The sequence below is a fragment of the Eublepharis macularius genome, chromosome 5 (assembly GCF_028583425.1).
Source record: "Eublepharis macularius isolate TG4126 chromosome 5, MPM_Emac_v1.0, whole genome shotgun sequence".
NCBI classification, from domain to species: domain Eukaryota; kingdom Metazoa; phylum Chordata; class Lepidosauria; order Squamata; family Eublepharidae; genus Eublepharis; species Eublepharis macularius.
In genome coordinates, this window is record NC_072794.1 from 174618122 (window position 1) to 174644319 (window position 26198).

Here is a 26198-nt window from a genome sequence, read left to right on the forward strand (position 1 = left end):
CCATGGCAAGCAAAAAGCACCCAAGGCATCAACAGGGGTATGCAGCTGGATACCACTGACCCAATAAAATGCCTGATGCTTCTAGGGTTCAGGTCTACGGCGCACAGAAAGCAATGGCCCTTTAAATTTTAGAGTTTCAAGGCACCACAGACCAGCTGGAGGCCACGTCGTTGCCTCCCACCCCCACCCCCTCCTGCCCTGCCTGCTGCTGCTGGGGAAGGAGAGGAAGTTATCATTTTAATTATCTTCAGGAATATTGTCGAAGGCTTTCACGGCCGGAGAACGATGGCTGTTGTGGGTTTTCCGGGCTGTATTGCCGTGGTCTTGGCATTGTAGTTCCTGACGTTTCACCAGCAGCTGTGGCTGGCATCTTCAGAGGTGTAGCACCAAAAGACAGAGATCTCTTAGTGACACTGAGAGATCTCTGTCTTTTGGTGCTACACCTCTGAAGATGCCAGCCACAGCTGCTGGCAAAACGTCAGGAACTACAATGCCAAGACCACGGCAATACAGCCCGGAAAACCCACAACAGCTATCTTCAGGAAGGTCATGATTACTGTTTCCTCTGAAATGGAGTATTGTCCCGATACACAGCAAAATGGAAAATTTCCCCAGTACACCCAATACAACTTTTGGGAACAAGAATACCACTCCCAGTATTAATGAAAAATGATAAGCACGACCTTCCCTACTTTCTGATATGGAACTGAAAAACGTTTTGTGTATAAAACCACCCCAGAAGAAAATCAACCAATTTTGGGGGGTCGCTTTCTTCCTTAGACGGGGGGAATACATTGGAATACTGGGAGTGAGGAGGGGTGTGCTATGCTGATCCAGGGAAACCTTTTAAGTGCTCTGCACAATATACTCCCCTCACTTTTTCCCCCTTTCACAGAAAGATGACCCGATAACATTCCACAGAACTGCAATGTGTCTACATTGAGATACATCGGAACACACCCCAAATACATAAGTTTTTCAACACTATTGTAAATTAAACCTCTTGCTTTCTTTGAATTGTTTATTTGCTATAATGTGTATTAAAATATACTTAATGTTTTAGATGGAGACTTGATGAACAGCACTGCTTCCAGGAAAATATTAGTGTTCAGACATCCATTTTGCATTTTTTTTTAAAAAAAAACTCATCTGACTTTGGGCAATACTGTCATTTGAATTATATGTAAAGTAGATTTATATAGATCTAAAGACCTGAGACAGGGCTTCTTCAAATATATATGAAATCATTATTAAGTCTTATTTCAAACAGATTTTTAGCGAAATAGTAGAGTCCAGTAGCACCTTTAAGACTAACCAATGTTACAGTAGCATGAGCTTTCGAGAGCCACAACTCTCAATGTATGCATCTGACGAAGAGAGCTGTGGTTCTTGAAAGCTTATGCTACAATAAAGTGGGTTAGTCTTAAAAGTGCTACTGGATCCTTTACAATTTTGCTACTACAGACTAACACGGCTAACTCCTCTGGATCAGATTTTTAGATTTATGCTCCTCTATTCATCTGAATGAGGACTGGACAAGCAACATGACTGCTGCTAAGAGAGGGTGCAGAAGTCCCCAAGGGCAGCTGACCTGGAAAGATTTCGAATTGGCAACAGACTACTTGGGCGGAAAGAAGTCACTTCGAGTCCCTGAGCACCACTGCACCTTCTCTCAGGTCTGTCTGCAGCATCTGGGAAAGCTAGCAAACAACCACACCACCATTTTTTAAAATATTTTTTATTTAAAAAAAAAGTTATATCCTCTTGTTAACAGTACAGTTATCTAACTGACAAAACCATTCAGGAACAAAACTTCTACAGCTCTAGGAATAGGGCTAAACTCAGTAACCCCACAAGAGCTTCTAACCTGGTGGCCTGAACTGCAAAGGAATCTCCACCTGACATCCAAGCAAAGTTAACTTTCAGTTTTACAACATCAAATCAAAAGGTAGGGTGTGTGTGTGTGTGTGTGTGTGTGTGTGTCTGTCTGTCTGTCTCTCTGTCTGTCTGCAGGACCTATCAGGTCCAAGCCAACACAGAAAGCAACTCAGCCATTTCAGAGAGTGGCCACATTGAAAATCACCTGCGGGCAACTGAAGTCTATGGGAAGGCTTCTCAGTGAGAAGTCTGGGCATAGAAGCCCTTGGAATGACACCCGGCATTTTGCACCAGAGGTGGCTCCCAGCCCAGACTCAGCCCTGGATGGATCTGAAAAGCTGTATTGAGCAAGGCCTGACCCTGCCCGCCTCCCCACCCCTGCCTGGGATCAACAGTCCGACAGCAAAGAGGCCACAGACTGCTGAGGCAGGACTTGGAGAAGGGGGCTGAGCAGCTCCAGCACCAGGAGCTATGGAGGAGCAGAGTCAAGGAAGAGCTCCACCCAGGTGAGGGAAGGATAGCAGGGTGTGTGTGTGTGTGTTTGTGTGTGTGCGTGAGACATGCACCACCCAGGGCAAGAGGCACCCTGTTCAGGCCTCAGTAATGCCGCTGGTAGGAGCCCAAGGACTGCTGGGCTGGAGGCACGGCCCGAATCTGGCCCACCGTCTGGCTCACCAAATGGGAGAGGGCAGGGCCGCTCTGGATCAGCGTGTCCAGGGCCTTCTGCACACTGGGATTGTCAAAGTTGATGCCCGAGGAAGGGGCTGCCCGGGGACCTGCACCGCTGCTTGGGGCAGGTGGCCGGTTCTGATACAGCTGCTGGGAGGGTTGTGGAGCTGCGGCTCTTGGGCCAGCATTCCTAGCTGAGCCTGGGTGGCTCGGAAACTGGGGGCCCTGGACTTGGGCCCGCTGCTGTGACTGAGGCATGCCACCAGAACTGAGAGGCATGCCCCGGCCCTGGGAGCCGGAGAGGGAGCTGAAGCTTGCATTCTGAGTACCCCCCACAGCAGAGCTGCTGTTGGCAGTGGAAGCTGTCGCCCCACTGTTGAAAAGGCTGAGGATCTTGGCCTGCAACTCCTGTTGGGGATTGGAACCTGCTGAGGCCGAGGCAGGCGGCGGCAGAGGCTGGTTACTCTGATGGGCTTGGGAGCTTGGCAGGTTGGCTGGGGTGGTCAGCGAGGACCCAGAAGATGCCCCAAGGGCTTGTCTGGGAAGTGAAGCTGCAGAAAGAGAAGAGCGACACGGTTAGGGTCCTCAGGTTCCATTGCACACAGACCAAACTGCTGATGGATCCCATTGCCCCAAGCACAGACTAACGTCAATTCTTGCTGAAACACCCTGTCCTGCAGAAGAGGAAGACAGAATCCATTTGGCAGGAGAGGGAGGAGGAGGGAGGACTGGCGCAGGCTGCCCGACTCGCCTGGCTCCTCCCGCATGGAGCCCAGCGGGAGCAGCCTCGTGGCTCACAGCAGCTGAGGACTCACCAGGCAGGGAATCCGCCGTGGCTCGCAGCTGCCGCTCCTTGCGCTCCCTCAGGTAGTTGATGATCTTGTCCGTCTCCTCTGCAGTCAAGTAACGGTTATCCGCCAGCAAGTTCAGCAGAGACTGGATGCCGGGGGGGTGGCCTCCTCGGCCTCCCTCCTCAGCAGGCGAGGGGCGCTCTCGCTCCTGCAGAATGGTCTCATCGGCCATCTTAGCAGCCTGCCGGGCAATCTCTTCCCGTTCCTTCTCCCGGACCTCAGTTTTGTAGCGCTCATAGTTCCTGGCCACCAGGACCATGGCGTCAGCCTGAGGCATGTTGCGGTGCTCTGTGGCAAGAGAAGCTATACAATCAACGCAGGGCTCAGACAGCCCCACCAATGTGACTCCTCATCCCGCGACCAAACAGCAACCCCAAGGCTTGCCTAAAGGGCTCTGAAAAGTAGCAAAGTCCAGGACAGCCCTCATTTCCCAGAAGCTTTTCCTTCCACAGGTACCCCGTAACTGTCTGCACTTAGAGCAGGTGAAGAGCTAGCTGCTTGTTAACGGACAGAAGCTGAACTCTCAGCAATCTCCGACTAAAAACCACCTTTAGGGCTAAAGGGCAAATCCTCCCACTGCAGGCCACCTTTCTCATACTACTGAAGAAAGGACCTTCTCCCAGTTCTACTGCCCAGAAGATCCCCACAAACACAAAGGCTTCAATTAAAACCTAACCCATCTGCTTAGGAAATCCAGGTTTAACGGTTGAAGTAATCCCAAAGGGGCAATTGCGTCAGTCTGTTGCAGCAAACTTAAACAGGAGTCCAGAGACGCTTTAAAAGCTGACAGGGGTTATTCCAGCATAAACTTTTGTGAGGCAGTGCTCGTGCATCTCATGAACTGAGCTCTAACTCCCACAAGTTTATATTGTGATGATTCTGTTAGCTTTTAAGATGCTCCTGGGCTCATGACTAATTCTTTTAAAATGAACATCACTGTTTGGGTCTAAACCATGAAGCATAAGCTTTGTATCTGTGATGAGCTCTGAGGCAGGGAGCGGATTCCCACTAGAGACTTCCTGCCCCGGGTTCACTGACCGAGTGCCGAGTGCCGAAGCAGGGACTGAAAGCCGGAAGAAGGGCGCCGCCCCGTGCCCTCTGCAGCCTCCCAAGCATCTGGCAGAACTGCACGTGCGCTTGTGGGAAAGCAAGAAGTAGAGCCTCAGGCTCCAATGCCCACGAGGTGTGAGCTTGGCAGGCACCACGCCCCGATGCTCTGTGACACAAGTCGGATCCTGGGGTTCTGACCTCCTTGGAGCACAGCATGACCTGGAGGAGAAGACGCCGCTGCCTTGCCTGCTCAACGTGCACCCTGCAACCCGGGATGTGGCTCGACTCGGACTGTCCTACCTTGGGGTGTGCCAAACATGATGTTGACTGTGCAGGAGTGGTGAACTTGGTGCTGCTGGGTGATAACAATGGCAAAAGGAGACCCCCCTCGGCTCACATCGTCCAGAGCCTGCTGCAAAGACATCTCCGAGTTGAGAAAAATCAGGTCCACCATCATGCCAAGGTCTCGCACCTTCCGCCCCACTGACTCTGCATACTCCCTGGGCAAAAGAACAGCCATGCCATGTGAGAGCAAAGCGAAACAAGAACCCTTGAGCCAGATGGACAGCAGATAAAACTTAGGGCCCTTCTCTTCAAGAAGAGCCTCAAGCCAATACAAACAACTTCCCCACGAGGAGTATGAAAGCACCACCTGCCGTGCCCAAGGGGCATGATGGGAGCACTCAGCCAGCCGAGCAAGCCCTTACTTGGTCTGCTTGTTGACCACGATCACGGAGCAGTCCACAGGTCGCTCTGCATCAATGCGCCGCTTGATGTCCTCAAAGAACTGGCGGTACAGCTCCTCCCGACGCCGTTCCTCTCGCTTCATACGCTCTGAGGGGGAAATCCACCAGAAAATATCTTGTCTGCCTCCCTCTCTCTCTTTCCCTATCTGGACCTCCCCCCTCCCCCCCCCCAATCGAGAAAAACTATACCGGGGGTCCAGCCAGCACTGACCTTCAGTACTCATGGGGGGTCTGTCCATGTGATCACGGTAACGGTCATAGTATGGCTCATCCCTCCTTCGGTAATAGTCATCAGGGCGCACGTAACGGTCATAGCCCTCCTCCCGCCTACAGAGAAGATAACAGCCTTGTGTCTGGATTGTAGCACCCGAGCGTTGCCCTTAGCAGGCACTCCCTTCTCCACGCAATTTCTCTGCAACGTCTTAATACACCCCCCCTCCCGAGGGTTGATCAATACCTATAGGGCGGCTCCCGACCATCCCTGTAACGATCATACAGGGGCTCTCGAGGTTCTCGCACGTCCCGAGGATCCCTCAGGTCTCTGAGGTCACGCAAATCTCTCGGGTCTCGGAAGTCTCTGGGATCTCTGCTGTCTCTGGCGTCCCGTACATCTCTAGCCCGAAGGTCCCGTGCATCCCTGGAATCTCGGCCATTTCTGCCATCTCTTGGTTCTCTCCGTGGACTGCCCCGGATAGGAGAGCGATCACGCCTTGCTTCTCTCTCTCCATAGGCAAAATTTTCTCTAAAACAAGCATCAAGAAAAAAACTTTTTAGAGAGGAAAGCGCTGTCTGTGGGATTGTTCTTAATTGCTGGCCAGACTCAATCCTGTCTCCCAGAGAAAAAACAAGAAACACCCGAGAGAAGACTGAACATGTGTGTGCTTGCGTTCCAGGAAGCAGAATTATTTGGGTTTCATTCTAGGAGGTAAACCTGAGTCTTGTAGCCCTTCAGGTTGTCAGTCAAGGCTCCCAGGGCAAAACCATTCCCTACACCTATCAAGTGATCACTTCGGGGATAAATCCAGAGCACAGTCACTGCAGGACCCTGGGCCTGGCCAAGGATGGAGGAGACACGGATCACGCTGTTCTAGGTAACATCTGGCTACCACTAAGGGGGCAGGGCGCGCAGCTCTTCTGCAGAGAGATGTGCGTGTGTCACCTACGGCCTGTGGCATCTAATACGGTCTGGCTAGTGTGCCAGCTGAACCCTTTGCTGGAGAAACTGGACTGGGCCACAATTGTCCAGGCTCTAACCACATCTAGGTTAAAGTTCTGTGTTGTGTTCTCCACTCTGAAGATGGTCTGGACATTTTCATAGGCACAGAATGCCAGGGCTGGCAAAAATGATCCAAAATAGGCTGCATCTGTGCTGAAAGACCTTAACTGGCTGCCAATTTATTTGCTACCTGATCGTTTCCAGGCACAATTCAAAGGGATCAACCTTATCTTTAAAGCTTGAATTACAACACAACCCATATGCAAAGGAACCCCTGCTCCCATACACCTCTGCCCAGCACTTATTTGTCAGAGATCATGCTGTACGTGCCCCTACTGCTAGAGTGGAAGTGGACAGCTGCTAGAGACAGGGCTATTTCTACCATGGCACCTCAATTATGAAATTCCTTCTCTACATCTATTTGCCAGCACCCATTCTTGGGAGGCACCTGAAGTCACTTCCCAGGCTGTTGACTAGGGAAAATTTCTTGACTTTTACTGGAATCACGTGTCTTGTTTTAATCTCACTGCTCCATAACTTGCAGTTAAGAACTGCTTATTGATCATTCTCTGCTATTACCTTTTGCAAGATGTTTTATTTCATTTTAATGTTTTGAAAGCAGCCCATGGAACCTCGGGTTCGAAACGTATGGCGCATTTTAAAGAGAAGTGGATTTTTGTACGGAGGAGAGTTGAGACATTTAAGCCCCTCCCTCCAAGACTGAAGCAGGACAACCAAGACAAATTTAACGCTGTAGAGCCAGGATGCCCTTCAAGAAGCCGTGAGGAGCTGTGCCCTACCTGGGTTTTTCTATCCAACGGTTCCTGAAAGAGTGTTAAGTTGCATGCCAGTGAGAAGTCAGCTTGTGTGTCACAGTCTTTGACAGGTTCACTCTACCAAGATGGTCTGGAGACCCTTCAGGGGAACTATCCCATTAGCCACCTTCATGATTAGGTATATAAACCCAAGACCAGCCCTGAGCCCCAAAGGAAGGAAGTGTCACCGCCGGAAGTGGTCTATGGACATTCAGAATTACGGGGCTGCATGAGCCCAAAGGATGTTGCTTCACTCGTGTGCCACTCCCATGACCTGTAACACCTGCATCTTCTGGAGCAAATCTCCTGAACGGTGAGTCATGGATCTCGGGAAAATGCACAGAAGCCTGGCTTCCGCAATGCCTAGAAACGCTAAGAGGGGCCGAGAACAGTTGCAGAGTACCCATCCAATGCCTCCCAACGCACTTCGGAAAGACACACCCAAGCGGCCCCCTTATGTTGTCGCCCACACCAGGAGGGAGTCCCTTGTTCAGGTAAGGCTCAGCTGACCGGCCACGAATAGGAGATCTCTTGGCTCTTGCCAGGCACGGACACTAAACTCAGTGGGTGCTGGGTGGTGACAGGAAGAGTTTATTTTCTTTTCTAGCCCTTCTTCTCCCCAGGCTCAGTGGGGGTCACATCCATGTTCAGAAATCATACAAAGGGAGCCTGAGACCACAGAAGCAGAAAGGGTAACCAACAATAGGCCTGAAGAACAGTAAGCAACTGGGGGGAGTTGTGAATAAACACTGTACCTCACCGCATTGGTTATGGTTCTTGAATGCAGATAGTAAAAATGCCCACAGCTGTGTCCAGAGATAAGGCACACACCCTGACAGGCTGCAGCACAAGAGCTCAGACAAGATGTGACCACATACCTGTCCCTACTTTCCCCCTTATACACACCCCACGGCAATACAACGCCTGACACCCGCTTGCGCTCTGGCCACAGCACTGGGGCAATGCAACGCTCTGGTAACCGCTCGCGCTATGGCCGTGGGCATCAAGAACGATGCTTTGGCATCAGCTTGCGCTTTGACTGCTGGCATCTCTGGCAATGTCCAAGCTCCTGACTGAGCAAAAGTGGACGCCAGGCACGGGGCTTGAGAGCAGCTCAGCAGTAATGCCAGCAGAAGAACCTGTGTGATGGATGCACACAGTGGCGCAGCGCCAGCAAGAGACAGGAGAGTTCTCTTGCGCAGTAGATGCCAAGGCCCTGTCCTCAGGGCCATGCAGCTTCAAGGAAAGGGCTCGCCTGTCTCAGGGAAAGGGCTTCCCTGTAGCCTCTGCCCTTGGAAGCAACCACTGTTGCCACCCTCTCTCGTCTGGTCCAGCACGGAAGACGCTCTTGACTCTGTGGCCTCCTGCAAGGATGCTCCAGAGTCACCCAGGCAGCAGCGCTCTCCTTCCCCACAATGTGGTGAGCTCTGAAGGACCTGAGGGGCAAACATGGCTTTGCCTTCTGCTGCTTGGGAGGCTGCAACCAGTGGGGAACGAGGAATCCCATTTGGATCCATTCCCAAGGAGAAGGTCCAATATTAGCAGAGGAAGGTGTGTTCCTGCCCTGCGCCCAAACTTCCTAGGGGAACTTGTTGCTTCACAGTACTTTACCTTTGTGCTGGGCTGGACCTTGAGGGAGGCTTATTCATATTTCTTCTTTCCGCTGCTTTATTAATATCTGAAAAGAATAATCAACCCGTCTGTTCAATGCTATGAAATAAAGAGAAGATCATCAGCATATTGAAAAGAAAGCATCAAAGTACAACACCGCCAGACGGAACAAGGAATTCCACTCAACAAGGCACTCAGGCAACCTTTATTACATTAACAACAGTACAGGGCAGTTGTTTGCTGAAGAATTCGTCCAATGCCAAGCTCCAGGAAGTAGTCCGCCGTTTGCTACGACTGCCTCGGTGTACAGGCTCTCTTCCTGGCACCAGCCCTGTTTTCAAATGAGGCAGGCTGGCATTGGTTGGGTTCCCAAGGCCACATCCGCTGGGCATTCCATGGTTGAGTAGAAAAAGTATCCAAGGAATGGACAGAGAAGCTACGCCACGAAGTCAGAACACCTTCAGGCCTCTGTGATGTAGGACCACCTGGAAAAGTTTGCCCACAGAAAGCAGCCCCAACCAACGTGCAGATCAGAACGGCTATGCCACAGTACAGCTAGGCATGACCCAGTTACAGGAATATCAGTCAAATAAACATACAAGTTGTAATAGGTTAAACCTGCATAAATGTGCCTACAAATAAAATGTGATGAAGAAAGCACTCTCTGTTTTGTGCTATTTGCAGCCACTGCCACAGGCGCTCTCTCAGAAGAGGCATTCCCTCCGCAGTGAGTGGAGCGAACACCCACCCGCCTTTTCTAAACACCTCGTATGAAAATTAACTCCCCTTCCCCGCAAAAAAATGCGCTGCTTGATTAAGTGGAGGATTCATCTTAATCAAAGGGTTTTTAATTATTCACATTATCTAGGCAATTGTAAAAGACCTACTGAAAACAAAGTCCAAACTTCTTGCGCAGAGTCTTCTTCCAAATGGGCTGCTATGATGATTCCGCTTTGGGCTGTCGTTCAAACCCAGAGAGATTTCTAACAAACAACGATTGTCCAGCTTGCTGAATTTGGCACCTTTGTTCTAAGGTTAAACTGGCACCATCTAATTTAAACTTGGGGTGGGGAGGGAGAAGGAACCAACATGCAAAAATGAACAACTGCAGGCAGATGTCTTACACCAGACAACAACAGGGAAATACCTCTTTCCCCCCTCTGAACGATGGGACATTCTAATTTGGTAGGAATGCTTTTCAGTTCCATCAAGCTTCACTCATCCTGGGAGAGTAGCGACTGATTAAAAATTATTGTTTTCTATTAAAATATGAAGAACACACAACTGTCCAGTTGGTTAACACAGGAACATATAAACAAGAATCCACTATTAATAGTCCAATAATAAAAAGAGCTTGTTCAGACAAAAACTCGCATTACACAATTGGTTCATTTCTTCTTCACATACATTGCAGTTACTTTTGTATTGCGATGACCTCCAACATAGAAAATGAATAGGCATAATCAGGGGTCATTTCGTAGAAAAAGAGCTGGAGGAACTCAGCATATGCCACTCCCCTTGCCATCACCAGAAGTGTGTCATTAGCATAACTGATTTGCATATGCCACACCCCCTGACATCACTTATCCTGGCTGTTTTGGACCCAATCCTGGCCACCCTGGCCAATCAGGGCCGAAACCGGGCCCAAAATGGCAAAAAGGGGCTGAAAATGGCCGAAAAGGGGCCCAAAATGGTCAGGATCCGGCCGCTGCTGAGTGGGAAAGAGATCCACCACCCATAAGAGGCCTGATCTGGGCCGTTTCAGCCCCAATCCAGGCTGAAACGGGCCCAAAATGGCTGAGAGTGAGGTGGGCGCAGCCACCTGACATGTTCCTGCGCGTTCCCCCTCGAAATGAGCCCTGGGCATAATTATTGCCTGTGTCTAGAGAGGGAAACCCTTGTAGGTCTCTATGAATAATGGTTTGCGTATTTGAAAAATATCAGGAAACAATCCTAATCAGTTCTGTCTAAAATGTCCACACACCCAGGCCAGAGCTTGAAATGCCCCTAGAAATGCTGCTTCTGGAGGAGGACTAGGAACTTTTCCAAGCTTGGAGCAACGTGTGCAACGCAACATGAAATCCACCATCTTGCTTGTGGATGAATGGCCACCGACAGCAAAGAGATCACCGTGACTCCCCACCTATACATGCCAGAGATGCTGATTCTGCTCAGCACCACCAGCTCCCCGCCTCCCTGGGCCACAGCTGGAGTGCCCCCAATTTGCACAGCTGGACTGGGCAGATGCTCCCCCCGGACAACAAGGGCCTCCCCCTCTTTTAGCTGCCTGTCCTGTCTGTGGATTTCAAGGGGCTTAGGCTGGAGCAACTCTGCTCAGGACTGCACTGTCTCATGAGAGACCTGCAACATTTCACGGCTCTCAGTCCTTTGGCCTTATTTAAAAATAACTTGTGTCATTTCTGCTGGACTCTCAGAAAGATGCCAAGTCTCTCATCCCTCTATGTACAAGCTGGGCAGGAGCCCACCTGCCCAGTCCAGCCTGTAACATCTGCAGTCAACTGCGCTCAACCATCAACCTTTGTGCTGCTCACCAAATCAAAAGTGTTGCTACTTTCCTGCGATCTCATGCAGCCGTCCATTCTCTTTGCACTTACTTGTGTATTCATAGTCCCTTTTCCCAATCAATCCTATAACTTAATTCCCTTCGCATCTATCCTACGACTCACTGGTGCAGGCACAGGCGCAGTCCCAGCAAGCTGCTGGGCCTCAGAAGAGCCCAGGCGAGTAGACCTGGCCTCCGCCTGTCTAAAGGCCAGGTCTACTCACCATGGCTTGGCCAAGTGGTCAGCTCCACCTTCCCCAGCCCCAATCGGGCCAGGCCGTCATGGGACATACCCGGCTTGCCTGTGCTCTGCCTCCCAAGAATCCCCACCAAGCCTCGACCTGCTGCGGGGGAGGGGGCACGGATGGCAGGTAACGTGGTTTGCATGCTAGACCCGTAGAGCCCAGGTCTACTTGCTATGGCATTGCACAGTGAGTAGACCTGGCATCCGGACCAGCAGAGGCCAGATCTACCTTCCATCGCTTTGCAAGGTGGGTAGACCTGGCCTTTGCACACGTCTGAAGGCCAGGTGTACTCGCCAAGGCTGTTTGGTAAGTAGACCTTCCACTCTTCTGAAGGCCAGGTCTACTTGCCATAGCATTGCAAGGGGACTCCCAATTCGACCCACTGTGCAGCGCAGGAGCACTCCAGGGCCCTTTCTGCCCCCCCCCCCACCTCCAGATAGGTTCCACAGCTGCCCAATTCATCTCGAATCGGGGCTCAATAAGCTGGCTGCAAGGTGCAGAGGTGCTCCTGGGCCCTTTCTGCCCCCCCCCCCGCAGCACTCCTGGTCTCCGCAGCAGCCCAATTCGGAGCCAAATTGGGTGGCTGCAGGGTGCAGGAGCACTCCAGGGCCCTTCCCCCCCAGCAGTGATCCTGGCTCTGCAGTGCCCAAATCAGGCCTGGGATTGGCTGGCGGAGGGAAGGGACCACCTGCTAAACCCTCTGCATCCCGATTGAGGTGAGGAGGAGGCAGGATGGACGGGCCCGCCTCCCAGCCCTTTCCCAACATGATCGGCCGGCACTGGGGAGGGAGCAATGCCAGTCCCAGCCACCCTGTCCTCCCCCCGCCCAGATTGTGGTGCAGTAGAGGGGGCAATGCCAGACCCAGCTGCCCTGCCCTCCCCTGGACCAGATCATGTTGCGGTGGAGGCGGCAATGCCTGGCCCGCCTGCCCAGCCTTTTCTAGAGTCCGTTGTATTTTTTCCCAACAACGGGCTTTGTTGCTAGTATTTAATAAATTATTCTGGTTTCCTCTAGGAATTCAAGGGTTCTGAATTACCTATTAGTTTAACACATTGTACTGATTAAAGTAAGGGCAGCCCAGTATTTTCTGAGGTCCAACAGGTTTCCAGAGATGATTCTGTGGGCCAGAAGTGTATTTTTCCCAGACCAGCAGACGTCCAGCTCCATAATGAAGCTAGCAGCAGCTAACAGAAAGCACCCCAACTACATTTATGTCCATGTAATTGCCGATTTTGTGCAATTGGTGTGTGTGTGTTTATCAACAGTACTGACTTGTAATGTGGTTCAAAATGCAAATCTTGTAAAACACCTAATATATAGATTACCTAAAAGAACCAAGGAAAACGAAGCCGCATGTAAGTACAGAATGTCTCTTTCTTGCAACTCAAAACAATTTCTGTCTCCAGTGAGAAACTACAGCCAAGTTTTCTACCATTACTTTCATTAAAACATGGCAGGGCTCCTGGAGTAAGACGTGTCCTCAGCACCAGGATCCAAACTAGGGGCTGCCTAAGTGAGAGTGCATTGGGGTGCTGGAGAAAAGTATAATCATGCTTCCCCACCGGTTTCTAGCTCCATGAAACTCAGTGGCTTGGGAGCCACATGGAGCTCTTCAATGTGCCACCTGTGGCTCTTCCAAACCACTATTGCCCAGTGTGGCACTGACTCCACATTCCAGGAAAGCAAGCAAGCGGTTCCCCCCCCCCCCCCGAGAAACAGCTGCTGTTGGAGGGACTGGAGGATGAACAAGCTGCAAGCCTATCTGAGCTGCGGGCCTTGTGCCAGGGACAGAAGCAAAAGGCCCAGACTCTCTAACAGCCCCCTCTCCACAGCTCCTGAACTGTCGCCCCGGCATCTATGTGGGCAGCTGTCAGGACAAGAGGAAGCAGGCTGCAGAGGAGAGAGTAAGGCCACCAGTACAGCAACCACCCAGGAAAAGAGCAAGCTGGTCTCAACGGGGATGGTTCTACTTCTCCAGGGCCAGCATGCTCTCCTCTGGGAGGGAGCCTTGGCAATCTCACTCTCTGGCCCGAGGGGCTGTGCCTCATGCTGAGGAGAGAGAGGCAAGGCAGAAGCCCTTCCCCTCACTCCAGATTCCACAACGATGGGGAGAGAAGAATGCTGGCACACAAGGCATAGTCAAGGGTCTCTCTCTTCTGGATGATGGTAACTAGGAATATGGCTCCCTGCAAGCTGTGGAGTGAGCACCACTGCTCCACCCCATTTCCATTTACGCGCGCGTCTCTCTAGTTTTTATTCCTAAATACCTTGGTTTGAGGATCCACTGAAACAGAGCTCTCTCACTTGATCCTGTTGAGCTGAACAGTAAGATTACATCCGAGTTGGAGAAGGTGACAGCTGCTACACCTGAACCAGGCTCCTGTCCATAACAAACGCTGAGACATTTAATTCCAACCCAATGCTTTAAGCAGAATTCAAACTGGAGATACCCATGCCTCTCCTCCACCTATGTGAACACACGCTTCATAAATCATTACGTGGACTCCACGAGAGAGATCCTCTTCAGTGCTCAGAGCTTCCTTTCATACATAGCCCATGAAATATTTTGCATCCTCAAACAGTTCACACCTCCTTGGAGCTCATTGCCTGGCCAAACTACCAAGGTAAGTCTTAGCCAGTCTACTCTATGGAACATGTCATGAGCCTCATCAAGATCTTGCCACAAACTGAAAAATGAGGGTCAATATGGCTCCCCTGAATTGCTTATGGACTCCCTGAAATCCCAACTTTTTCAAAGTAACGCTTTCATCACCAAAAGTTGTCCTTTAGACACACCACCTCTACCAGTGAATTCCACAATGAGGTCTGGCTGCATCTGGAATCCTGCTGAAGCTGTGTTGGCCATACTTCACCTGGAAGGTCTGCCAGAGAGCCCAGAAGCCCAAAATTCCACACCTTCATGTGGCAGCAACTTCTCCAAAGACTCCTCAAAGGACCCTCTGAAAACATGCCCCAACATTCCCTCTGGAGTGAAGACTTGCCCAAGATGTGTGTGCCTCCCTGCAATCCTTCTGACTCTGAGGTGGCTTCCTAGCTGAGGTATTTCCAGCCTGGGGTGTTGTCCTTACATACCTACTCCAGAGCCACAGGCAGCTGAAAGTTGGCTTTTCGGCTGAGGATGAGCATAGTGGTCCACTGGTGATTTAAAAATAAATTGCATGGGAGGAACAGCTGTTTTGCCTCAGAGGTGAAAAGTGTAACTGCTAAGCAAGGTGGCATACGGACACACAAACATTTGAACAGACACACCAAAAGGCTGCAGAGCCAGGACCAGGGCAAAATACACCCCCCGAGACCAGCATCTACGTTTTTTTTTAATTGAGTAGCTCACCAGGGAACATTCAAATGTTATTTATTTTCAGGGCCCTGGAAGAAAGTGCCCCCCTTATGTGCACCTTACCCCACCGACTCAATCTTATTTGTCCAAAAGACAGCCAACTGCTTGGGGCGGGGAGCGGGGAGAGAGTATACAGCATCTGAACCAAGTACAGCACTCATCTTTGTTAACAAGCAAAAAAGAAAGCAACTATCCAGTTGATATGTCAAGAAAAAGCGCAGCCCCAGGTGTAGTTACACGGGCAATTATTTCCATCCATCAAGAAGATTCACAACTAGATCACACACTTGCAATCTGGGAACAGGGTGAATAAAAATCAATGTTGTTAAATAAAAACCAGATTTTAAAAATTTAAATTGGATTATGTTAGATAAAATGCTTTTTGAGGAAGAATATTGATCTTTGCATAGTTTTCTATTTAAGATACATTACAGCCCAATGAGACTGTATATTCATGCAATGTTAAAAAAAAATTGTAAATGGATTCCACTAACTCATTTATTAGAGCCCCAATGTAATGCTCACCCAGAGGTTTCTGAAAGATTATTTGGGGTAATTCTTCTATCTAGAAGATATCATTAGATATGCTTGGTTCTGCAGTTCTTCAAACTGTAAATTTCCGTCTGCAGAGCGAGCAAGCCTCTTCTCAACATAAAAAGGTTCTGAAATAAACATACAGAACTGAGAAAAAGACCTCAGCCCTCCGCAAATCTATGTACACAGAATCAACCCCTTACCTCTTAAGTGCTACGTTTCAAAATGTTTAACGAATAAAAGATCGTTTGGGGTGGAACAGATCTAGATAAAGAGGCAATGTTAAGAACTAAGCGTGAGGAGGGAGGGACAAGCAGTACAAATGAAAGTAAAACTTTTGGGGCAGAATATTCCAAAAGTCTTGAAATCTTTATGAGCATAGCCTGAGGTTTATCATATTATTCTTTCTCTCTTTACGGTAAATAGCCAAACAATCATTAGTTTTCTGATATAACTACAAAACTAACCTGAGAAGTTACTGTTCTAAATATGAAACCTTCATCTGGGTTACGAATATTAAGGTTATAACAACCAACAGGAATGAGCCTTTATGTAGAAAAACCAGGATTTAAATTGAGTCTTACTGACTAGTGATTTAAACCACAATTTAAATCAATTTGATTTAAATCAAATCCACCGTGTCTGGGAAGTTCACAAGCAAAGGAGCACAAGGGCAGCATCACATAACTAGGGGTGTAAAAGCCCCAATGTGGAAAAATGGAGGGTTTGAAAATACATACGACACACTATGAAATCTCTTTCCTTTCAAAGTGGTAACTGGCAGAACTTCATGCAACACTTCAAACAGCAGGCAGTTTTTAAATAAGGATTCTGTGTGAGAAAAGCCACCGTGAGAGCCAATGCCAATTCCTTCTTATAGTGATAAGGCATTGCGGCATCAAACAGTGTTAAAAGCAGGACGAGCTTGCAGGGAGCCGTGTTGGGCCAAAGTAAAATAGTCCTCAAACAAAAGCTATGTAAAGCCCTTCCGTAGGACAACAAAAAGATGGATACAAGCTTTCAAGTCCTCCAGAACAATTAGGCTAGATATTTAAAAAATCCAAAATGTGAGGTGGGAGGAGGAAAAGCATGTGTTTCGGGTCATGATCTGACTTGGAATGATCTGACCCCGTCTTGTTAAAAAGAAGGTATTTACCCCTCGGTTCAGGTGGCTCAGTCTACAAGTTTTACTATGACCCATTATTTACGTTATGCAGGGCTGCCTTGTTCCTTTGGAAACGTTTCTGCTTTTCTGTATGATAACAGCGAAGTCTAGCTTTACCGAGAGATGGGAAGTAGAGACCCTGCCCCCAAGAAAAATCCAGGAAAAAAATCAGGTGTTTTTTTAAAAAATCCCGACAGAGAACTGGGGCATTTGGGGGAGGACTTAAAAAAGCACTCCTATGAAACATTTTCTCTTCTCGAATGAGTGGACGGCTTCCTACAGTGCAATCCTAAGTAAAGTTACTCCAGTATAAGCCCATTGATTTCAATGGTCTTAGACTGGAGTAACTCTGTTTAGGATTGCAGTTAAGGCAAGAGTTTCCATATGCAAACTATAGAACTTGATGAAGTCTAAGGGCTGGAAAAACGGGGAAATTTGGGGCAGTGCTGAAAAAATTCCTATGATGTGTTTTCCTCCCGGAACAAGTGAAATGGAAGACAAGGTTTTGTTCAAAATGAACGGAATGAAAAAAAATTATGTAAAAATCTACAGTATTCAATAATAATTCTTATATATACTGTAGACATCTACAACAATTTTGAAAGGCTTTTAAAGACGTAAATATTTTTGGCAACAATTAATATACAATAATGAGTTTAATGATAACATATTGTTAAAGAATTCAGTGTTTTCGATTATCTGAAGTTTAACTGTATCAGATTTCTGCTTCTTTTCAGACTTCTGAAATCCAAACCCTACTGCACATTTACTATACGGCCAGCTGTAGATAAGATTGACTTGCACTAGGGTCATCCACCTGGAGGCTAAAGTGAGAAAGGTGGACTATAAATAATGAAAGTACATTAAAAAAAAATAACGTAGTATCCAAGCAAACTGGCAGTCTTACCCCTACTGTGACTATATAAGGGTTCCTGCCCAATAATACACTTAATTTTTACTCCAGAAAGTTCTCTACCTTCAATTTTTATTTTTCCCTATCCCTCAGAGGGCATGTGTTCTGTACATACCCCACAGCAGCAAAAGGTGCTGCAACTTTTTCTCAAGTATTAATAATAATATTTGATTTATATACTGCCCTTCAGGATGACTTAACACCTACTCAGAGTGGTTTACAAAGTATGTCATTATTATCCCCACAACAAACACCCTGTGAGGTGGGTGGGGCTGAGAGAGCTCTGAGAGAGCTGTGACTGGCCCAAGGTCACCCAGCTGGCTTCAAGCAGAGGAGTGAGGAATCAAACCCGGTTCTCCAGATTAGAGTCCCGCGCTCTTAACCACAACACCAAACTGACTCTCAAACTGGGCATACCTGCAATTGTTCTTATAGAAAGTGAAGGCATTTATACTTTTAAATAAATAAATTCTATAAATATCCAAAGTAGTACAAATTATATGCCAACTAATTAACAAAAGGTGTATTTTATTTTGTTAAATCAGTTCTAGTTTACGATTGACAGGAAAGCAAGCAATATTTATTATTTCAGTTTCCCCCCAAAATTCAGTTTTTCCTGTAAAAAAGAAAGTATTTTTCCTGTGACTGTAGAAATCTCTATGAAGTAAGAGCACTTATCTTTTTATTTGGCACCATGCTGATGGTCTACATTTTCAGCTCTTTTTAACACCTGATCCAAGCCACAAGGCAATGGTCAGAACAGCATTCAGCTGCCTGCCCCACACAGGTATCACCAACTGACCACAGCGTCAAACCTTCTCTTGATTTGATCCAGCAAGGCAATTTTGGTATCAAGCCCTGCTAGCTATGAAAGGATCAATGGCTCTTCCAGGGTCAAACAGCCTGCCAGTTTATCAGCTCACTGCGGAATGAACGATAAAGGAGGGCTGCTGCATTCGGGAAACGGCAAGTGCCTGGCCGGACACAAACTGAAAACAGAACACTGGGTTAGGTGGGCCGACTGGTCATATCCAGCAGGATTCCTGCTTTTGTCTTTAAGCATTGCAGGGAGAAGGACAGACCAAATGAGAGGGATTCAGCAAAATCAAAGAGGGGCACAAAACACTGCAGCACGCAACACCCGAGAATCTCTCTCTGAAGCACTCGTGGAGCTCAGCTCAGGACTACGTGTTAGGGATTCCGCACAAGATACAGGCCCCGGCCACCAAAAGCCACAGCTCCCACTCGCCAGCTGGTCCTGCTCCTCAGTGTCTATAAGGTTGAACTCCTTCATAAAATAGTAGCAGTGCTTGAAACAGTACTCAGAGCCCATTGGGGGAATCCGGTCAAAATGGCAAATGTAAATTTTTGATAAAAGGTGTCTTTCCCTTTCATGGTTTACAAGTAGTCTGCAAATCATTCATGAGGTAAGGAAACAATGTTCTTGTGAAACAGAGGCCTGAAATATCTTTTCCAGTTTATGACCAAAGCCCCTCTCCTCAAGCAAGGAAGTGCCCCGTCTCCACTGTAGCAGCAGTGATGCTCCACAGGAATGTGTGCGCGCGCACTGGAATCAGGAAATTAGCATTCCTCTTTATCTGCCTTGACTGCGGACACCAGCCTTCCTCTTCCGCGGAGAGGAACAGTCGTCTAACCTCTCCAGTTTTAACGTTGTGACCAATTGCTTTGAGGGAGTATTTAATTCCAAAATTGCTAACAGTGAGAATTTGTTACTCAAAGCTCACTAAAGCATCCTAATCAGTTCATCAAACTGCAAACGAACATTAATTTTAGGAGGACATACAACACAACCTAGGCAAGCACACAGCACACCCACCCGCCATCAGACCTCAATAACAGCAGAAGCAGGAAAAGAACATTCTCCATTGCCATTCACTTGAGATTATGAACAAAACCAGAGCAGATTAGATTTCATAAAGGTAATGAGATTCTCCAGAGAACTCTAAGGAAGGTTTAAATATTCCCACCACAAATAAGGCTGTAGGAATGGGAAAAATCTGACTGAGGCTGAGGAATCAGAACCGAGTCCCCAAATGGACTGTCTAAGAAAGCAACGCTTGCTACAAGTAAGGAATCCTTGCAATCTTCTCTTATCCATTCTTTAAGAAACGGAGATCTGTAATAACCACATTAAACAAGTTATGCACGCCAATGCTACAAGCAACAGGACAATGCTACTTCCTGCCCTTCATACTGACAGCAAGATCTGCCTCATCTCTACTGGACCATTTTAGCTGCAGAGTGATCCCCTATTTTATATGGACCCTGACTGGTGTGAACTGATTCAGCTCCACTTCCGCAGCCAATTGCAGAATGCTTCTGGACAAACTGCCACTGCTGCTAAAACAGGATCAGGGCAACCGAGCTCTGAAAAGAGATGCACAGTCAACTACAAAACAAGCTGTAAGCAGGACTGGTTAAAACCAATCAAATCGTAAAGCTCATCAGAAAGTATCTGTCACACTAGCACCCCAAGAGTAGAAAGAGGCAGTTAAAAGCACCCCCTTCACCTGCAGAGCCGGAGAACAGATGCCAAAAAGACAGGGGAAGAAATAGCATGGAACATATTCTGAGTCTCACGAAGAGATCATTGGTTTGTTAAAATTAGTTAAAATGCAAGGCACTCTTTAGCAAAAAAATGTTAAAAGCAAGCCTTGATTAGCTCATACCATTTTGATTCCAACTGCAGTGTTTGTGACAACAAAGGAGAAACATGGCAGAGAACATAAATGGGGTTTTCTGAAGCCAAATATCTAACATATCCAAAAGAACTCCTTCCAGAGTTAATCATACGAGCAAAAACTCATCTCCTGGGCACTAACACATTAGTTTATTTCTTAAAAGGTTTAGATCCTTCCTTTCCATGTGGTTCAAGGCAGTAAGCAAATATTCATCCATTACGTCAATCATGTCATGGTCAGCTTCTGTCACAAAAACTAAGCAAAGGGGGGAATCTGTGAAGCAGGAAACTAGCAGGTAAATTGTCACAAACCCCCCCTCCCTCTCCCCCAATACAAAAGGGATGTTAGATATATAAAGAGCTGAGATTTTTAGCCACAAAAGAGTTTCCATTTCTCTTCCAAGACTGAGTTCTGCTACTTCTCCAGCACTAGGCCAACAGAATGACACTTCTGATTTAACACCTCTCTACTCAGCCCTCTACGTTTCTACCAGCCCTCTACAAATGCCATCCCACTACACCTCTCTCTCTCCTAGTTCTCCACCAGAGCCGTGTATTTCTCTTCCCACCGCCAGGCATCTCTGCAGCCCAGCAAGCTTTCCCTCACGGCCACCCTAGGCAACAACCCTAAGCAGAGCTCGTGGAGTCAGGCCCAGGTGTTTTCTGGCCCCCATCCACAGTTGGCTAAACATACACATCCCAGTTGCCCCCCTCCCAAGGGAATCAAAAGGAGGGAACACTACTGTAAAAGAAGGGAATAATCACACTAGGATGGAGACTGCCATTATTGCTTGCATGAACTGTCACTATTTAATTGATGTCTTTATCTTCCTTCTTTGACCTAGCCACTTCCTAGTCAATAAAAATTTTTAAGTAATCAATTAATATATACATAGTGTGGGATTAGTACAATCAGTGGCAAGGACAAGGGCAGGCATTTCCATACAGTGTCAAGAACATTTCCATAAACAATGTCATAAGGTAAATGAATACAAGTTTACAAAGACATTGCATCAGCAAGGATCCAATATGGGGTTGAAGAATCACTGAAACAGAACATAATCAATTCTAGGACTTCACATGAAGCACAAGCAGTATACAGGAGTACATATTTAAAGCAACAGATAATATGTAAGGCAACATAATGGTGAAATCTATGGTTCCTAACTCATCAGCGAAACATCTGGAACCCTTTTCCTACAATACCACCCTCTTAGCTGAGAAAAAGGCCTTTTTGAATAACTCCGTTTTGCATTGTTTGCGGAAAGCCAGGAGTGTGGGGCCTCTCCTGACCTCCTCAGGAGAGGTTCCATAGGGTAAGAGCCACCACAGAGAAAGCCCGTGTATGGGCTGCTGTTGATTTTGCCTATGTACAGGCTGGCACCTGCAAGAGACCCTGTTCAGATGAGCGAAGCTGCCGTGGAGGGACATAGAGAGGGAGGAGGTCCCATAGGTGCACTGGACCAAGACTGTGAAGAGCTTGGTATGTAATAGCCAATACCTTGAACTGAGCACTGTAACTGATGGGTAGCCAATGGAGTGACTGTAGGATGAGAGTGATGTTCAAGCTCCTGCTCGCTCCTGATAATAGTCGAGCCGCAGCATTTTGCACCAACTGGAGCCTCTTAGTTAACTTGGATGGGAGACCAAAGTATAATGCATTACAATAGTCAAGTCTGAATATTACCATAGCATGGATCCAGGTGGCCAGGCCAGCTGTGTCGAGATAAGCTATTTTCCAAGCTAGAGTGAGATTGTCGTAAGGACTTTTTGCAGCTGCCTTAACTTTTTTTTCTAGTGCTGGATCCAGTATAACCCCCAGGCTCTTAACCGAGTCCGCAAGAGTCAAACCGACTCCATCAGAAGTGGGAAGTGTAATTTTTTCAAGATCTCTGACTTCCCAACAAGCATCACTTCGGTCTTGTCTGGGTTCAATTTTAATTTGTTATTTTTCAGCCATTTCACTATGGCTGTCAGGCAACGATCTAAGATTTCTAGTGCATCCTGTGGGGACCTGGATAGCGAGATATAGAGTTGGGTGTCATCTGCATATTGATGACATCCCACTCTATAGCTGCGAATGAGTTCTCCTAAAGGTTTTACGTAGAGTTTGAATAACACGGGAGATAAGATTGCGCCCTGCGGAACCCTGCAAGATAGTTTCCATTCTGGAGATAGCTGATCTCCAACGGCCACCCTTTGAGTCCATTCCATGAGAAATGATTTAAACCAGTCCAGGGCACATCCTTTGATGCCCACTTCTGTTTCTAAAAGCCTCAACAGGATGGCACGATCTATTGTGTCAAAGGCTGCAGACAGATCCAACAGAAGCAATAAGGAGGCACAGCCTTTGTCTATATTCAGACGGAGATCATCCCCTAACACTACTAGTGCCGTCTCTGTCCCATGCCCTGGTCTGAATCCAGACTGGAAAGAGTCTAGAGCACTAGAGTTTTCCAAGAAGATCTGGAGTTGGTCAGCTACTGCCCTCTCAGTTGCTTTGCCCAGAAAGGGCAGACTAGAGACTGGACGATAACTGGCCACATCAGTTTTGTCTAGAGATGTTTTTTTGATTAGCAGACAGATAAATGCCTGTTTTGAGTGGCCAGGGGAAGATGCCCTGAGTTAGCGATTGATTTACAATAGATCTCAGTGGTTCACTTATGTGATTTTTACTTGATTTTAACAGCCAACATGGGCAAGGATCAAGCACACACGTAGTGGCTTTCATAGACGTCTAAAACGGAGGACGCCTGCTGAAGGTGTTTAATTGAATGACTATTTCGATGTTTATATGTGGAATTCTGATATAACTGCCAGGATGAAGAGATGAAACGGGCAGATTGCTGGCTCCCTGTCACAGTTGTTTTCGTTAGCATCATCATTATTACTATTACCATCGTTATTGTACAAGACCATATATACCTATATTGTTCCAGAAAAACTATTTTTGATAGATTGTTGTTGTAGACCCTTTCTAATTGCACCGTCAAGAAATATTTTTGGATTGAATGGGGGTTACTTTGTTGACATTTTTGTCAATTTCAGGCACGAGCACTTCAAAACTTTACAGATATTTTGGCTGATTACTGCTTTGTTAAACGCCTTGCCTTATGATTATGTAACCTGACTGTATGTATATATTCACTATTTCTTTACTTTATACTATGAAATTGTGTCTAATATTGTACTAAATTACATACTACTTGTTTGTTGGTTAGTTAATCATGGCTTTTGGTGTTTTTTGCCTAGGATCCTGTTAAGGCCTGTCATTGTAATTGGTTCAAAGCAGTTCAAATATAGGCCAGATGGTGTATTAAGCATTCCTTTTATCTCGTCTGTATTGCAGCAAGCCTCCAGATCAGAGCGTATTCGTGTTATTTTATCAGCAAAAAACTTAGCAAAGGCATCGCAACTAACTGTCTGTTCTTGGGTCTGTAAAGGTTCAGATTTAGGGGTTATAAGGTGTCTGGGATGGTCGTGAACTAGCCAACGCAATGGTTGCCAAGAAGTAATATTTCTTTGTTACTGCTTAATAGAGGCATCCTTTCTCCAATTCCTGTATACCCCTGTATACACAAGCCTAAGTGATCCCAAGACTGTCGAAGGCTTTCACGGCCGGAGAACGATGGCTGTTGTGGGTTTTCCGGGTTGTCTTGCCGTGGTCTTGGCATTGTAGTTCCTGACGTTTCGCCAGCAGCTGTGGCTGGCATCTTCAGAGGTGTAGCACCAAAAGACAGAGATCAAAGACATCTCTGTCTTTTGGTGCTACACCTCTGAAGATGCCAGCCACAGCTGCTGGCGAAACGTCAGGAACTACAATGCCAAGACCACGGCAAGACAGCCCGGAAAACCCACAACAACGATCCCAAGACTGTTGGAGTTCGCACTTGTGGGGGTGTCTACACATGACAGCCTCAAGTTTTGAGTAACAATATCTATCTCTATGTTTAGAGCTGAAAATGTTTCAGAACAAATCTAAATAAAGGCAGTCTCTTGAGATCAGGAAAGCGCTCACTCTGCTGGCTTTCCACAAACTATGCAAAACTGAATTATTCAAGAGGGCTTTTTGCACAGAAAATACGGCTATACTGTAACAAAACAATTCAGGCAGAAGCTTGGGGTAAAGGCTAAAGGACAGTGCCTACACCACTGTATAGAGTTTGCACTGCCAATGTAAGTAGATTCCTACTATGTGATTTTTGTAGTATTTAATGTGTTGTATTAATACTTATGCTTCATCATTTCTGTCTACTGGATGTCCCATCTGGTTGACTGTATTGATTTATTCTATGTAGTCTGCCTGGAGTCCCAAAGAAAGGAAGACTAAAAAGGGCACAAATATATATATATTTTTAATCATCCTATGAAAGAAATGTTACTTTGCTCGTTTTCTCTCCTAATTTTAAAGCCCCAGTCAAGGCTGCCTTGATAGAAAAGAAATTCAGACTTAGCAGGTGTCTATTCTCCAGTTTCCTCTTGCATAGCACTTCCATGCAGATACACTAACGCTCATCAAAGCTGCTATTATAAAGCGAACACTCCATCCTAACTGTCCAGAGATCTATGCACCTTTGGTTGTATTATACTTACAGTCAACAATCTTAGTAAGAGATACACATTTAGTGGAGATTCAAATGGGGGATGATAGGGTCAAACAGGTAGGAGAAGAGAGAAAGGTCTTTTTCTTGGCAAAGCATGCAGTCCTTCTAAGCCACGTATGGAGTTTGGCTCCAGCTATGAAGAGTTGCAGAGATGTTAATTTGGACAAAGCCCTTTTCCTCAGGCCCAAATAACAAAATGGCTGGGGGGGCGGTGTATCTCAGTCAAAGGTTTTCTTTGCAGTTTCCCCCGCTTCCTAAGAAAAACTGATAATTTTTTACTCCTGTTGCGGCTACTTCTTCTACTTTACAGCGTTACCGATTTGAAATGCCGTTTATTTTATACCTGACCCTCAGACGATGCTGACCGTCCAGTGCGCGAGGGCCAGCCGAGGGGCCTGGGCAGCCGGCCCGCAAGCCCGATCCGCCCCGAAGGCCGCAAGAGGGTCAGGCACGTTGGAGGCTGCGGCCCGCCGGCCGCCGGAGCGCGGGCGGAATGCCCCGGGCGGGCTGCTGGTCTCTGCACGCGGCGATCCGGCCCGCTCGCCCTGGGCCCCGGCGCGAGAGGCGGCCTGGAAAGGCAGGGAGGCCGCGCGAGGGGAGACGCGGGCCGCCTGCGGGGGAGCCCGAGCGCCGCGCGCGCGCAGAAACCGCCGCGAATCCCCCCCGCCGCGCAGCGCCCTCTGCGCATGCCTCCACCGTGGGCGTGGCTCCCGCGGGCTTTCCCGCCAGCCCCGCCCACTCCGCGAGAGGGGCGGCAGGGCGCCACAGAGCGCGTGCGCAAACCCGACGCGCGCGGCCTCCCCTCCCCCCACGGCCCTCGCGCGTTGCCGGGGAGACGCGGCCCCGCCCGTTCCCGCGGGTCACCGTAAGGCCGGCCGGCCGGGCCCCGCCCTCCCCCGCGCGCCGCCCTCACCGGGGCCTGCGGGTCCTCCGCCGCGCTCTCCAGGGCCGGGGCACCACCCAGCTGCTCCGCGCCGCTGCCAACGGCCTCTCGCTCGCCTGGCGGCTGACAGGCCAGTGCCGAGCTCGACGACGTTCCCTCAACGGCTCCGCATTGACGCCACTTCCGGCGCGCGCCCGCCTGTGGGGATCGGCGGCCCCGCCCCCTCCGCGGAAGCTTCCGCCCTTTTCATTGCGGGCGCGCGAAGGCAACGTGCGAGCGCCGCCGGTCCGGCTGCCCGGCCGAGGCGCCTGGCGGTGCCGCCTCCCTCGTGTGTTGCACCGGCCGAGGGGGTCGCGGCGCCTCCGCTGCGGCTGCGGGGGGGGGGCGGGGGAGCC

General features: G+C 48.3%; 1 protein-coding gene across 4 annotated transcripts; it reads right to left on the bottom strand.

Moving 5' to 3' along the window:
• Positions 1–1637: 1637 nt before the first annotated feature.
• On the bottom strand, positions 1638–25959 carry NCOA5 (nuclear receptor coactivator 5). Of its 4 annotated transcripts, none has more exons than XM_054981273.1 (8): positions 25834–25959; positions 8837–8903; positions 5652–5936; positions 5406–5521; positions 5156–5282; positions 4749–4948; positions 3363–3701; positions 1638–3098 (listed from the first exon to the last, which is right to left on the bottom strand). In XM_054981273.1, the coding sequence occupies exons 2-8, from the start codon at positions 8872–8874 to the stop codon at positions 2476–2478; spliced, it is 1728 nt and encodes a 575-aa protein (XP_054837248.1). In that variant the 5' UTR covers positions 8875–8903; positions 25834–25959; the 3' UTR covers positions 1638–2475. The 4 variants fall into 4 exon arrangements, with proteins under 4 accessions (XP_054837248.1, XP_054837250.1, XP_054837249.1 ...); XM_054981275.1 differs by lacking the exon at positions 25834–25959 and adding an exon at positions 25264–25282; XM_054981274.1 differs by lacking the exon at positions 25834–25959 and adding an exon at positions 24910–25196.
• Positions 25960–26198: the final 239 nt, after the last annotated feature.